Source organism: Panulirus ornatus, chromosome 24 (genome assembly GCF_036320965.1).
Source record: "Panulirus ornatus isolate Po-2019 chromosome 24, ASM3632096v1, whole genome shotgun sequence".
Classification (NCBI taxonomy): domain Eukaryota; kingdom Metazoa; phylum Arthropoda; class Malacostraca; order Decapoda; family Palinuridae; genus Panulirus; species Panulirus ornatus.
In genome coordinates, this window is record NC_092247.1 from 656,337 (window position 1) to 673,550 (window position 17,214).

The window sequence follows — 17,214 nt, forward strand, 5'->3', positions numbered from 1 at the left end:
TGTGCTAGGAGCAAGTGTACGTTGGCAGAGGTTAGGTGCAGTCCATGCAAGTCCTCAGGTGTATGTTGCAGGGTATGGGTAAAAGGCTGGACAATGAAAGTAATGTGTGGAAGAAACCACACCCACACCATGGTCGAAGGTAAAACACCATGCCGGAAGGAAGGTCAGGGGTAGAGGGTACCATACCCAAAGCATGAGGAATGGACAAGACAACGTTAGCAACATGGAGATAAAGCCCGGAGCATGGGAGCTCGGGAAAGAATGCCAGAAGCTGTGGGTCCAAGACGCAACTGCCCACAAGAGGATGTGAGGCTAGAAATCACGACAGGCAGAGAGAGACCAGACTGCTGGTAACATGGTGCTGCGAGAGCCTCTGCTGCAGGGTCTGGGGTACGATACAGCCTGATATGGAGAGCAGGAGTTGAAACAAGGGTAATTATACATGATGAAGAAGCAGAACACTTCTTGAGGCAGTAATCCGGGTAAGACACAAGTGACTGTAACCGGCAAGGGGTAAGAACACGTGACTGCAGCAGGAAGTGAAAAGCTTGAGTCATAGGCAAAGCAAAATTGCTGAACTATAGGAGAGGGGGAGGGGGGGGGGTGAAGCAAATGGCAGTACAAGTAATGTTCACTGCAGGGAGTGTGCCTGTAGCACGTCAGGGTCGAATGTCCTTTGCAAGAAAGCAGAGAGATGAAGAGTACTGCAGAAGAACACAGGGGCAAGTAATTCATCACAGCAGATTAAAATGAAACACAGGAAAGTGTCTGTGGCAGGAGCCAAGGTGGAGGGAGCAAGTTCCTCTCATGCAGGCGCAGGGTATATACCCAACGACTATAGGGTAAACTACGGTGGCGAGGCGCAGTACTACCTGGCGCCGAGGTCATGATATGCTCGTGGCAAGAGATCCAAAAATGATACAAGCATGCTACGAGGACTGAAAATGAATCACACGCTGTTCACAGTAAAAGGCAGGGAACAAGGACAGTGACAGTAGTGGAAGCAGTAGGGCAGTGCCCGTCACGAGCACCACAAGCAGAAGCGTGTGATGACGGTGTCGGGAGATAGTCGGTGCCACTGTGGGTGGTATACAATAACGATTCCTTGTGGCATCTTTGTTTCTCACTCGAGTGTGTGCCACGGCCAAGGTGAGCTGCGAACTGGGGCATAACGTTCGTCTGGAGTGTCAAGTTGAGGAAACCGTAATAATTTGATGGGGGAGAGGTAATTATTGACCTTTAATATTGTAAAAGAATAAAATAAATCATTAAATATAGCTGGAACAGGTTGAGTATGATGTTCATAAATAAAGGTGTTGGAACGGATGTCAACAGAGGGATTATAGGGTACGCCATTCGTTAAAAGGATCAGATACTGTTCTTATTTGTCAAAAAAAAAAAAAAAAAAGTTTTGGCGGGAGACACGACGTCCAGCAGGCAACTTGCGAAAGCTATGGTATTTCATGCGTATATCAAGTTCGTAATCATGGTTAAAGAGATGTGATAATCCTGTATCGGACGAGCAATGACCCAATAGTGCACGGTATGGGAAGTAGTTAGCATTAATAAGGTACTGGTATGGGAAGCAGTTAGAATTAATAAGACTGTGCGTTAGGGAGAAACAATTACTAGGAACAGTATCATATAAGAATACTGGTGTAGTCAAGGAGAGGTAGCAGGGTACGAAGTTAAGGGTTTTGAATTGATTTGTGCCCTTACCGTTCGGAAATATATTTCAAGGTGCCACCACCCATCTGTTAAAGTTGCAAAGGAAGCACAGCAAATGAGGTATAAAGGTAAGGGAACACACGCAGCAAAATAGGTCAAGGAAACATTCTCAGCAAAATAGGTTGTGGAATTTTTTTTTTTTCTAGCAAAGTTATACGATCCATGATGAAGGAGAAAGTCAAAGGAGCAATAGCAGTACATGAAATTTTCAAGGAACACCGCGGCACTGAGATCACCAGTCTGCTGGAACAATACCATCAGAGAGTACAACTGGGGACCAACAGCAAAATACAATGAAAATAGGAGAAATGGGTTAGCGATGACTGCGCGGCGTGATAAGCCATGGCAAGGTAAGGCGTCGCAAACCATGTCCCCGAGTGTTTAAGTATCATCAGTAGGATGCCATCGCCTGGGAAGAGGTGGCAGAACAACGTCAGAAAAGCGATGGTAGGATATGTCAAAGGCAATAAATTAAATGGGGTGGGGGGTTATAGTAGGGTACGTCAGGTGGTAAATGGGAAGTCTATGGTGTTGAGAGATATTGCAGGATTCCGTGTCAGGGGAGAAATGGTAGGATGTGACGTCACGAAAGGCATGGTAGACTCTCAAAAGGAGAGTTAGCTGGGGACGTCGGGGAAGCTATGGTAGAATGTAGAGGGGAAAAATATGGCAGGATATGTCAGGGAAACTTTGGCAGTATGTCAATGGATCAATGATATGGTTTGATGACAGGGGAGCACTGGTAGGATGTCAGGGAAGATATGGTGGGTAACGATGTCGGAGTAGCACTGGTAGGATGTCAGGGGAAGATATGGTGGGTTCTGATGTCAAGAGGCAATGTGGGGAGCAACGGTAGGATATGATGTCAAGAGGACCAATGATAGGACCTGGGAAGCAACGGTAGGATAAGACGTCGGGGAGCAATGATAGGATCTGGGGAAGCAATGGTAGGATACGATGCCAGGGAGACAATGGTAACGGCATGATGTCAAGGAATCAATGGTAGGATATGATGTCAGGGGAGCAATAAAACAGAATGCAAGATCAGGGAGGAGCAATGGTAGGTTATGGCATCGGGATTACTTTAAGGTAGGGCATGACGCCAAAGGGCAATGGAAGGACACGAAGCCCAGATTATTTGGTAGGCTATGATGCCGGAGGTGCAATGGTCGCGTACAGTGTCAGGGTATGTCTGGTGAGCAATGACAGGGTATGACACTACTGGAGCTATGACAGGGTATATGATGTTAAGGGAGTAATGACAGGGTATGAATGATATATGGAGAGCAATGACAGGATATGATGTCAAATGAGAAATGACAGGATATGATGTAAGATGAGAAATGCCATTATATAATGCCAGGAGAGCAATGAAGGGGGTATGATTTCTGGAGAACAATGCTATGATATGAAGTCAGGAGAGTAATGGTAGGGTATGAAGTCACAAGAGCAATGGCAGGGTATGGTGTCAGGGAGCAATGACAAGGTTTGATGTCCGAGCAATGGCAGTATATAATGCAAGTGAAGCAATAGCAAGGTATGATGTCAAAGGAAGCAATGGCAGGGCATGATGTCTGGGTAATAATGACACTGTATAACGTCAGTGGATCAAAGGCAGGGTATGATGTCAATGGAGCAATGGCAGGGTATGATGTCTGGAGAGCAATGGCAGGGTATGATGCCTGGTGAGCAATGGCAGGGTATGATGCCTGGGGAGCAATGGCAGGGTATGATGCCTGGGGAGCAATGGCAGGGTATGATGCCTGGGAAACAATGGCAGGGTATGATGTCTGGAGAGCAATGGCAGGGTATGATGCCTGGGAAACAATGGCAGGGTATGATGTCTGGAGAGCAATGGCAGGGTATGATGCCTGGGAAGCAATGGGAAGGAATGATGCCTGGGGAGCAATGGGAAGGAATGATGCCTGGGGAGCAATGGGAAGGTATGATGCCTGGGGAGCAATGGCAGGGTATGATGCCTGGGGAGCAATGGCAGGGCATGATGCCTGGGAAGCAATGGCAGGGTATGATGCCTGGGGAGAAATGGCAGGGTATGATGCCTGGGGAGGAATGGCAGGGTATGATGCCTGGGGAGGAATGGCAGGGTATGATGCCTGGGGAGAAATGGCAGGGTATGATGCCTGGGGAGAAACGGCAGGGTATGATGCCTGGGGAGGAATGGCAGGGTATGATGCCTGGGGAGGAATGGCAGGGTATGATGTCTGGGGAGCAATGGCAAGGTATGATGTCTGAAGGCAATGGGAGGGTACGATTATCAGGGGAACAATGGGAGGGTATGATATCAGGGGAACAATGGGAGGGTATGATGTCTGGGGAGCAATGGGAGGGTATGGTGTTAGGAGAACAATGAGAGGGTATGATGTCAGGAGAACAATGGGAGGGTATGACGTCAGGGGAACAATTGGAGGGTATGATGTCTGGGGGGCGATGGAAGGGTATGATGTTTGAGGAGCAATGGCAGGGCATGTCAGGAGAAACGGCGAGTTGTGACGTCATGGCGGGTCAAGGTATGACAGCTGGGAAGCCATGGTAGAGTAGGATGATGTGGGGACAATAGCAATTTGACGAGTGTAAACTGCATACATGTGTACCAGAAGCACAGGTAATAGGGGTTGCGGGGTCAGAGGAAGGGCCGGAAGACCTACGGTGAAGGTCGCGATACGGGGGGCTACAAAAGGAAGGCATTTTGTCATTGGACTGGAACAAGAATGGGATCGAGAGCACGTCGTGCGTCATGCACAAGCAAAGTGAGGGTTCTGAATACTCTTTTAAGTGTAGCATTAATGAGGCAAACGACAACCGGTCCTAAGAACAAAAAGGAGTATAGCAAACAACAAAGATAAGCCATCTCCAAAAAAGACTTAACACAAGTTGCTGCGATGGCAACGGAGAGCAGCAATACGCTGGCTTACATAAGAGATAAACACATCCTTTCTCTCACATGCGAAGCGACAAGTTAATGACGGTAGCACAAAATCTCGCGAGGTAGGATAACACTATAGCGTGATGTACTGAGACGACTTGGAATTCGGTGTCTTACGATCAGAAAGGATGTACAGGATGGACAACATAGTACTGTAAAGAATTTGTTGAATCACCAACTGAAACCGATGCAAGGGAAGGTGGCTAGATTAACTGTATCCAGGGGTGGGTTAGGCATCACGGAACTGTGTCAGGCAGGGTCAACAGATAACGTCCACGCTGTAAAGGGAGGTCTACTGCGCAGGCGATAATGTTTTTGGCAGGGGTTAAAGACAATAATGGAGTTGTACGCTTGCATTCTATGTTACTGATCTACATGGAGAAACTGTGTATTAGTGTGTATGAGGGGAGGCAGTGGAATTGGGACACAAAAAGGTCAGGGAATTTTCATGCTGCTTATCTCTAAGGAAAAACGTGTGTTTGTGTCAAGTGATGGAACTAGGCCGACCAGAGGAAGAAATGTCTTAGCAAGGGAATGTGGGAACCCAGAAAAGTTAATTTCATGAAGAAAATGTGACAAAGGCCATCATAAATAACCAAGACTGCATTTGTTAGGGGGACAATAAGATAGATGGCTAATCTGTACTTAGTACATCAAATGTGATAACATTAAGAAGCATATTGCCCTGGTCATACTTATGCTAAGCAACAATTACATATATATATAATTGCTTCTCACACTACCTTGTGCTAGTAGCAAATATCAAAGTACGTTATCAACATGTTCAGCAAGAATACAAATATATAATACATCAAAATTTTGATGAAATTTATAATAGTGTGAAATTTTGGAAACAGTATACATGTTACGTAAAAGCATTGCATAAAAATCAAAACTGTCTAAAAGTTAAGCATATTCAACAAGATAAATGTCCATTTCATCATCAATCACTTATAAACTTTAGTTATTCATTATACAACTTAGGCTTGCACACACACACACAATTATATACACACATACAAACACACACACACACATATATATATATATATATATATATATATATATATATATATATATATATATATATATTGGAAAGGATCACAATTTTGCGCGTGATCAAGATATTCCTACGAGTCCATGGAAATATATATATATATATATATATATATATATATATATATATATATATATATATATACACACACGCACTACAGTAGGTGATTATGAGATGTGGGAGAAGTGAGGCTGGAAACCCTATCCATTTTGATAGCTTCCAAAAAGAGAAGAACAGACGAGGAAGTCAAACAAGGATCTCAGGCTCATTTATCTGTTCCTTACTCTACCTCGATATATAGTGTTTCTGGACTCCGCCTACATGATGCTGCATCGAGATTTAAAAGTCTCCTTGGCGATGCTTGTATCATTGGGAATACACTAAAAAAAAAAAAAAAATTTCCCCAATATAGACCACATTTCCCTGATACTGGTTGAGGCGCATCCTTACACACACACACACGTTTACTTCTTACACTTATTAACCTCTACTCACTATCTACGTACATACACACTAAACCCAGCAAGGACTTAACAAACGACCGCTTAACTCAAGTCTCACACTCCAAATCTCAGGACATACAACAGAAAAACCCACATACGAGTTGCACTCTCCCGTTTACGCTCTGGGCATTACTCATGACTTGCAACACAACAAACCGTTTCAACATGAGCCAAGACCCTTCATCTTTGTGTCATAAAGATGACACTAAGCACTTACTACATTCTCTGTACAGAGATGGTTACACGTCACAACATCGGTGGACGTGGCCAGCTTTCTGAGTGCTGCAGGAGCCTCATATATGGATAGAAGGGACTACAAGAGCAGCAGCTATAGTGGATGCATGTACGGGGCTTAGGATAGGGCGTATTATATATATATATATATATATATATATATATATATATATATATATATATATATATATATATATACACACACACGAACAAAGTGAATATGAACGTGCACCTTCATAGGACATACAAAGCTCCAACATCCAAGATCGAACGCGGGACCCCTGTGGAACAGGCGGGAGCGCTACCGCTAGGCTATGATCGCCCCATATATATATACACACACGTACATTATTTCCTACCCCGAAAGTCTCTTCTATCATGAGCCTCCTGCAGCACTGTTAGTTTGCCACGTACACCGGTCAAAAGCGCAGGTCATAAAGCGTTGTAATGACGTGCAGAAAGTGCAGGGCAGTTAAGTATCAAGCGCAAGTTATCAAAACGGCCCACCCACAGGTTACCTAATGTCCACAAGGTAATATATGTGATGCAGCAGCTTGCCGAGTACTGCGTGGTTTGGGTAATGGTGAGGGCGCACGAGCAGCCACCTCTCGGGTACCAAAAAACAAAATACCTCTATTAGAAGTTGTGAACAAATATTGAGACTGGGGCAAGTGGGTTAAAATCTGAAGTTAGCCTGGGAGGGTTGATAAGTCGGACCGCTGTCTTAGTTCATTAAGCAGGGATGCAGAGCTGGATCAATTCCAGATGCGAAAGCCGTACTACACCCAAGAACGAATCAATCCTTTGTATAAACGGTGAAACTGTTCGGAAGAAAATTCGATATTAAAACAGGACTCCCAGTTTTTTACGTGTCGATATGCTCGATTCCTTTCCTGAATGCCCTTAAAACAGGAACGATTGAACTAGGGACTGCAAGAAGTGGTCGTCTTGAAGAATGAGGGCATAAATGGTTCCACTTCCACAACAGCAGCTTCTGCAATGCGTTTGCCGGAGACAGAAGCATCAACAGATAAGAAAGTAATATATCTACTCAAGGAAAGTTAGAAAAGAATTTTCGCAAATTATCCCAGTCAGCTTCTTCCGAGATGGCAATATCTACTTTTTTTTGAGGCGTTGCAGGAATGTGGGTGTGGTGGGTGATAACTTGCTCTAGATTCTAGATCTTTAAGAATGGAGAACGCGTCGGGTTCAATACCCATCGTCCGTAAGGGAGGAGTTCAACCATTCCCTGTGGTGAACGTGGAAATATCCTAAGTAGAGGATCTAGCTTGAGGGCGACCCTTGCCAGAGGGCAAGGGTGTGGGTCATCGAGAAAAAAAAAAAAAAAAAAAAAGTAGCATCAGGAGAGCACTAAGCGAAACAAAGGTAGTGGGAAGACGGACTTTGAGCCTGATGACTAAAGTTTGAGGACTACAGGTCCTCGAAGCGTTCCACAGGTGTATTGACGTTGGAATCAGCACAAGAAACTTTTGAACCGGAATCGTGAGTATATATACACAATCCTACTACCTCAGGGCGTCTTTCCAGAGGGTACTGCAGCCTAAGACTGCGCTACTTCCAGTGGTAAGATTAAGTAGACTACTTCGCAGTGAAAAGTTCTTTGAGACGGTGCTCCAAATGACACACTTGTCAAAAGGTGACATTTCACTGGCGGTATAGCCTTATGCAAGCGGAGTCCGGTTACATATACATACAATACATACAAACATACATAAAACACAAGCACTATATATATATATATATATATATATATATTATATATATATATATATATATATATATATATATATATATATATATATATATATTATATATATATATATATATATATATATATATATATATATATATATATATATATATATAAACATAAGGGCGTCCCTGGCGCAACAGTCAACGATACTGTCCATGAATAAGCCCGGGTCAGCCCGGGGTCGGATCCGCATGGGTTCGAATCTCGGGGGTGGCAGTCGGCCTACAACCAACTTTGGTGCTCATCCTACCCTTGGGGCTGGTCGATAAATGTGCACCTGGCTTGAATCTCTCTCTCTCTCTCTCTCTCTCTCTCTCTCTCTCTCTCTCTCTCTCTCTCTCTCTCTCTCTCTCTCTCTCTCTCTCTCTTTCTCATATAATATAATCTATATATATATATATATATATATATATATATATATATATATATATATATATATATATATATGAGAGAGAGAGAGAGAGAGAGAGGCGGGGTGTTGACACGAGAGTAAAACTCTCCCCGCACAACACAAACATTCATACACTGACCACAAATCAGCACGGGCCAGCCAGGGGTCGGAACTGCACGGGTTTCATTCCTGCCTGGGCGTGGCCCTCGGCTTACACACAACCCGTTCGGTCATCCTCGCCTCAGGGCTGGTACTCAGCTTAGGCTTGCGTGTGTGTGTGTGTGTGTGTGTGTGTGTGTGTGTGTGTGTGTGTGTTTACATACATATACGAGAAAGACATGATACATATATACAAGTTTAAGAAACGGAGAAACGTAGGCGTAGATGAAAACTATTTCCCCGAAACAAATAGTGATCACACACCAAAAGGCCTCAACGTCGTCATCATTTAAACGGAAATAAGCTTCAGGATTGTGTGTGTGTGTGTAAGGGGCTTGGAAGATGACCGTCTCAATCTTATCGCCAGAGGATCAAATGAGGAAAATAGTAAAAAGACACTGTCTTTGGCTAAATATCATAATAGCTTCCAAGTATCTTGATGAAATATTTAATATTTTCAAAGTGTGTTCACTGAACCTAAAGAAGCACAAAGAGCTGACAAAGAAGGTACAGAGGGCACCAAATATGATACAGAACTAGAAGGGCTAAGTTACAGTCAAAGACTAATGGCATTACATTTGCCCAATTTGGGAGAGAGAAAAATAAGGGTGACCTGATCACAACCTTCAAATCTTTAAGATAAAGACGACATGAAACCACTAGGTCATAAAGTGCCTCCTAGGACAAGTAAAACTGGTGTATACATCGGTACATATTGAATTCTGACAAAGAAATATCCATGGTATATTGCTCTCTTCTGAACAGATGCTCCAATATACCAAAGACTGATTCCTTCCTTGTAAAGACTACTAGTTCTAGTTCGACATACACAACAGAGTCGAGAAAGATGACTTCGACTAAACTCTCCCACTCTAACCCCCTAACTTGACCTAATTGCCATACGACGCAATGATAAGTCAATTTTCACGCATTCATCGTGTTACTTTGATTTTTTGTTCCGGAGAGCTGGCTGCTCGTTATGCTCCCGCCTTTAACAAGAGCATGTATTACTCATTAAGGCAATGTACCTCTGTACAATTACAGAGTGACCTTCGGCAACGCAAGGGTGGGGTCGCTCTCGTATCCCTACGTCTGGAAGCTTTAGAGCTCTCTATCCCCCTTACTTCTTTCCTAACAATTATGTACCAAGCATTTCTAAAAAGTATCCCCCCTCAATTAATCGAAAATGACTAAAAACACTTTCTTTCTCTGAAACCCACCCATTAGCCCTCTGACATTTCTATCAAGTCCCTGACTCGACGTTTCTATCAAGTCCCTGACTCGACGTGAACTTTCGTCACCGAAGCGTCCAACATATCGTCTCATGAGGGTGGGTAACAGATCACTGGATACTGTCCCACTAACGGTGCTGTCAGCTTTTAGTTCTCTCTCTTCCCTCGGCTTGCTACTTTTACATTTTTTTTCTCTCTCTTTTCAGCAACCAACATCAGTTCCTTCATTTCTGGCGCAACTGACAGTTGAAACTTGGTAAGCACATATCCTCTTGCAACATACACGCCTTTTTCTTTCAAGCATTTCACAATTCAAAAGACTTCATGGGGTAAAAAGGTCAAGGAACCCAACACTATAATCGCCCGCCATCAGTATCGCAAGACTCATCCCCCCTCCCCTAAGAACTGCGGATGGATACCTCGTGGTCTTCGGTGGCCTTCACCCCAACCGCCCGGGATGGGCCTAGGCTGCTAGACTGGGGGGTTAGTCGACCACGATGCTTCCAAAACCTCCATGGCTCTCCCAGCCTGGCTAGTCTGGTACACTGGTCCAACCCACGACTGAATTTCTCTACCTACATCCCACGATGTTTCTGATGGTAGACAGCAAGGTGTTGAGTCTTCGGCCCGGATCTATGGCACCTTTGGATTTCAAGAGGTATGATCTTGCAATCTTCCTTGCCGGGTGTGCCAGTAGGATGTTATTTTTTGATATCGGCAGGGAGCCATACCTTCTAGGATTTTTGAAGTGCGGATGCTGATGTACCTCTCGTCTGCGCTCCAGGGAGCATAGCCTCAGTGTTTCTAGTAGTTCCCAACACTCAAGTTTCTTTAAAACATTATTATGGGCTGTGAAAGGTATCTGAACATTTTCCAAATAAGCAATTTCCGCCGCCTTCACGGGTGGTCTTAGAAAACATCAATAATCATATAGAAAATATGCCTTGAATATTATCATCTTTTCTTCCCTTGTTCTGAAGGTCTGCAGGATCCAGCCTGCCATGCTTCTGCAAAAGGCAACAGTTGTTTTGTCGTGTTCGCAGAAGGTTAAGTCGTCAGACATCATTACTCCAAGGTCTTCCACATTATTCATCTGGTTTATGACAGCTTATGTGCCTGTAAGATATTGTGTTGCTTCTGATTTCTTCATTTTCCACCATACAGATGGTGAAATTTATCTCCCACTGAAAAACACGCTGCTGCTCTCGGTTGCCCAGTTATAGACTTCGTTTTTGTGACTCTTTAGCCTTTCGGCATCTACAGATGCGATTTTCATACTTATTCTCGTATCGTCTGCAAAGGATTATATGTAACTGTGGTTCGCATTGGCGTCAATATGAGATATAAGAATGAAAAAACAAGAAGGGTGCAAGTACATCTCCTTGGGGGGATAAGCTTTTTAATATGGAAGCACTATATATGGGAAGGTTTACAACCAATTGCTGTGATCTGTTCTTTACGAAATTGTAAATCTATCTTCAATTACTCTAGTTATTCCCACCTTTCGCATCTTATGTGCTATGAAACCATGGTCACATTTGTGAAATGCTTTCACAAAGCTTATGTACATAACGTCAGCATTTCCTTTGTTTCCCAGAGCTTCAGCACTCCTGCAATAACGGTTACGTAACTATGTTAAGCGAGATTTTCCCGCCCTGAAACCATGTTGCCTGGGCTAAGAAGCTTCTCCACTTTCAATAACTTTGTCAGCTTGCCTTTTACGACTCCCTCGAAAATTTTCAACGATGTGCAATGTGAACGCTATTGTTTCTCTCCAAAAGTATAGGAGACGCTGCTTCAACTGTTGTTTTTACTTCTTGTTACAGTTCCCTCCATAGCGATCAATCAATTTCATACCAACGTTGATGAAATTAAGTCAGTATCAGCCAGGTCCACTAACTTGTAGCAACACTTGACATAAACGATGCTGAATGTACAGACAAACTTTTCATTCGCTTAATTTCTTTTTTTTCGCGAAATTATTATTATATATATATATATATATATATATATATATATATATATATATATATATATATATATATATATATTAGTTCGCTTAATAACAGCCTTTCTAGTTAACTTTGTAATCACTTCAAACTTTTCCAATATTGCCATCCTACGCAAGGCATCATGGCATCAAGGTCAAATTTGTCAAAGGCTTTTGCAATCTATCACATCAGCATTGTGTATGCTCACTATCAGTTTTAGGTTAGCGATCAGGCAAGCACCTGTGAAAAGCCTCCTCTTCCTGCCAGGAAACGTGTTGTCCTGACAGATAAGTTTGATTCCACGACGTCAGTAAACTTGCATCTTAGGACTCAAAGCCAGAGTTATCATTTTCTTCTAAATGTTTGTCTAATCCGCCATTGTGGCGAGAGGAAGCTCCGCGAGATCCAACTTTATGGAACCCTACCGTGATGCAAGGCACTCTTTCAAAGACGCATCACATGCATGTGCTACAAGACTTCAATTCCTGATGTAATAGTGGGGCAGAATGCACGGGTATGCTGACAACGCCCCAATTTGACACTCAGAATGTAGTTTTGACGTTATGGATGATAGGAACAGCTTGCTAAATATACCCTTATCCATGGACTTCAATGCAAACATTTGGTAATAGATAACCGCTGTCCTTCAGTGGTCCTCGGGGAACAGGTAAAGGGTAATATTGCCTCCCAAATATTTAGCACACAGATTCTTGCAGCATATTTCTTACTAGGTGATGATCATATCACCAAGGCCCTTCTTTCGCCGTGAACCATTCTGAGAACTTTACATTTCCTCTGGCTGGGTTACATTAACCATGCATGCATGCATCAGACCAACTCTGGGGTCTGTCTAGTTTCCCACTTTAAGCTTTTCACTTCCGTCATGACCATCGCATCACCTGCAACCATTACGGAGCCCACACCTTCTGGCAAGCATTTACGCAGATCAACAAGAGTCGTGACCTTAACCCAACATTGAGAAGGCTCCACACATGCGTCCTTCGTTCCCATCCACGAGACAATCTATCCGCCGAAGGAGTCAACCCCCCCCCCCTTAACCTTATTCCTGCCTCGTGAACAAGCATGCTATTCGATCTCCCGTGAGGTAGTTAAATGTTTCAGGTCAAGATACAATCCGTCCATCCAGTCTTTCTGTCTGTCGAATACAAACAAACGTGAGACTCGTTACACGTAACTTTCCTGTCCTCTTTCTTACAAATAGGCAAAATTTGCCCTTTTCCACTATCTTACTCTCTCCAGCACTAACTTTAAACAGTATCGATTTCACGCTATCTGACAAATGTACCAGCACAAATCTTAGCAATTTGTTGGTAATTTCAAGATAATTTTGAAAAACTCTTACTCATTACATAGCTCTGGTGTTTGGGCAACAGTCTACCACTAAAAACACTTATTCAAAATCTCACAAATCCTTACATCATCCACAACAACAACTTGACCAAAAGTGAAAGAAATACTACATTACTTTGTCCACTTGGTGTATCATACAGTGTGATACCATGTCGGCACGTGTAATGATGTCTTACAATGATGGTATATCAGTCCGTCTCATCCTAGTAAGTTCAACGATATACTAGTGTTTGAAGCTTCCCAGGAAACACTAAAAATCTGTCTGTCCGAGGCACAGTCCCCATAAGAATCCAAATTCCTTAATTCTATCTATATCTATTGCAAGAAAGTTAAGGCTATCTTAAGTAAGAGGGCCAAGCCTTACCCTTCTTCGTCCTCTCTCTCGCGTTACCAGTATGAATAGCATATAGAACAGGAGAGACCTAATCTCATTAGCAAGCTTGTTTCCCTTACACGATCCTTGAATCCACGATCTTTACCAGTGACTACTAATCCCATAGCATTTGTTTACATTTCAGGCCGCCATTACGTTACCCTAACACTCCTGAACGTTCCGCGGTGCTGATGGCTCTGCTCCAACCATCGATCTACCACCTCTCATCAGTACTCCAATACATTCCACCTTGACAAAAATTTCGTTGACGTCCCAAGTACCTCCAAGCTTGAGGACTCCAGTTCACATATAAACATCACTAGACTTCCCTTTTGTCTTAAATACAACCACTATTTTTTTCTTTTATTACATCTCGCATTCTTAGCCTCCGGTAATGTTTCAATAAGCATTTCTTCTTTATGACATATCATTATCTCGCATTCTATAGCCTCTGGTAATGTTTCAATAAGCATTTCTTCTTCATGACATATAATTATATCGCATTCTATAGCCTCTGGTAATGTTTCAATAAGCATTTCTTCTTTATGACATATAATTATCTCGCATTCTATAGCCTCTAGTAATGTTTCAATAAGCATTTCTTCTTTATGACATATAATTATCTCGCATTCTATAGCCTCTGGTAATGTTTCAATAAGCATTTCTTCTTTATGACATATAATTATCTCGCATTCTATAGCCTCTAGTAATGTTTCAATAAACATTTCTTCTTTATGACATATAATTATCTCGCATTCTATAGCCTCTAGTAATATTTCAATAAGCATTTCCCCTTTATGTCATATAATTTTGCGCCAACCCACAAATAAGATTAATCTATCAACTTCCACTTTTTCCTAACTTTCTAATTCGTGTAATTTTTTCTGCCAGATTCTTCAATGTCCACTGTTAACCAGTGTGTGAGTGTGACTCAGTAAAATCTCCCTTTTAGTTACAAAATACAAGTCGTGTATTCTCTGCACTTTTCTAAACCTTTTTTTTTAACATGGTATTAAACCTCATTGACTGTTCTATCTCTAATAATGCATAATAATCTGCATTATATTGTTATATTGCGTCTATTAACATGACAGCTACAAAACGGATGCGACCCGTTGTGTCCTTTCCCGCGTTAGCGAGGTAGCGTTAAGAACAGATCACTGGGCCTTTCAGGATATATCCTCACCTGGCCTCCTCCTCTGTTCCTTCTTTTGGAAAAAAAAAAAAAAAAAGATTTGCAGCCCCCACTTCCTCCCCTTATAGTATATTCCTATGAGTCCACGGGGAAAATGAAAGACGATAAGTTCCCAAGTGCACTTTCGTGTAATAATCACAACATCCGGGGAGACACGAGAGAAATATAAGTCAGTTAATACACAATGAAGAGACGTAGCTAGGACGCCATTTGGTAAACATGCGATTGTCTAAGACAGACAACGAGCGTATCATAAACTTATGTGACACCAAGGTGAACTGTTTAAGTTTATGATACGCTTGTTCTGTCTTGGAGAATCGCATGTTTACCAAATGGCGTCCGAGCCACGTCTCTTCGTTGTGTATCAACTGACATAATTCTCTCATGTCTCCCCTGATGATGTGATTATTACACGAAAGTGCACTTGGGAACATCGTGTTTCATTTTCCCAGTGAACTCATAGGAATATACTTGATCACGCGCAAAACTGTGATCCTTTCCATACATATATATATATATATATATATATATATATATATATATATATATATATATATATCCCTGGGGATAGGGGATTAAGAATACTTCCCACGTATTCCCTGCGTGTCGTAGAAGGCGACTAAAAGGGGAGGGAGCGGGGGGCTGGAAATCCTCCCCTCTCGTTTTTTTTTTTTTTTTTTTTTTTTTTTTAAGTTTTCCAAAAGAAGGAACAGAGGGGGCCAGTTGAGGATATTCCAAAAATGGCCCAGTCCTCTGTTCTTAGCGCTACCTCGCTAATGCGGGAAATGGCGAATAGTTTAAAAGAAAAAAGATATATATATATATATATATATATATATATATATATATATATATATATACACACACACACACACACACACACGCGCGCGCGCTTATTACACCCTAGTCTAAGTAAAATACGCTATACATCGACAAGCTCCATGGGGAGGATGATCAGCTGGGGTAACTGCACACCATGTGATGCATGAATGATCGTGAATGCATTCTTCTCTCTATTCATGACCTGTTGAAAATAAAATTTGGGAAAAAACAACAACAACAATAATAATAATAATAATAATAATAATAATAATAATAATAATAAAAAACACTTACCATCCTACCAGCTCCTAGTCCTTTCACCTTCACCCTGACATTCTTGATGCCTCTGTTTAGGACTCTCTGTGGGAGGAACAAAAGACAGCCAAATTAATACCTCAGACAAGGAGGATTTGCAACGTGATGAGCCTACAGTAAAATCTAAATCATTTCTTTTTGTATGCTAATTTCTAATTCCCGAGACTAATTTGACAACATGCTAACCACAATGATGAAGTTATCCTATGAAAAAGGTATTTTACTACACTCTTGTAACAGGAATTCATAAGTATCAGAGTACTTACAAAAATGCCAGATTCTTCTCTAACTTGGTCAAAAGCAATATGGATTTAACCAACCAAAACCCCCTCTCCCCCTACCTCTGCCGAACAGTACTATGGGCAACAGATATCAAAAAAGCATTTGACACTGTGCCCCAACACATCACCTCAAATAATACTCGACACTGTGCCCCAACACATCACCTCAAATAATACTCGACACCACCTCTTAAACGACGACAAAAAGGGGTCGGCCTATTTCACAGTCGGCAGCCATGCCAGAGTCACACACAGTGGCTTTACCTCTCAAGTACTTAAACTTTACAATACAGTTCCCCAAAGAGCAGTTCTTTCTCCACCTCTCTTCAATCTCTTCCGACAAGATCTCTTAGTACCTCAGACAAACCTGAACATGAAGAAACTTTCACAAGGAGACGGACTTACAATCACAACACCCTGACACCACAGTAGCAACATCAAACACGCAACTCCATATCAAACAAATGAAACTAAAGTTCGCCCAGAGCAAACTATCAGCATCTCACCAGAAATCTTCAATTACTTTTAACCCGAGACATAAATCCAGCTCGCATCCTCCACTAACCTTGAATGGACAGTAATTCACCCTGAACAAAACCCCAAACATTGTGGGGGTCGCGTACGACACATTTACCACATTCACTACCCACACCAGCAACACAACACAAAAGCAACACAAGCTAAAATGGCACCACATTTCGAAAAGAAAAAGAATCCCTCAACATCCTATACAAACACTTCAACTGCTCCACTTTAAACTGCCTCAATTGCCTGAAGTTTCACCCTTTCAAAAGCAAATATAACAAAGCTGCAAACCATGCAAATTAGTGCAATCATTTGCCGC

General features: G+C 42.3%; 1 protein-coding gene across 1 annotated transcript in view; it reads right to left on the reverse strand.

Moving 5' to 3' along the window:
• The window catches only part of mRpS11 (mitochondrial ribosomal protein S11), a 41,838-nt gene that overhangs the window by 1,248 nt on the left and 23,376 nt on the right, over nucleotides 1–17,214 (reverse strand). Inside the window, exon 4 of the mRNA XM_071676945.1 lies at nucleotides 16,069–16,134. Coding sequence (XP_071533046.1) covers nucleotides 16,069–16,134 — 66 coding nt within the window. The remainder of the gene's footprint in view (nucleotides 1–16,068; nucleotides 16,135–17,214) is intronic.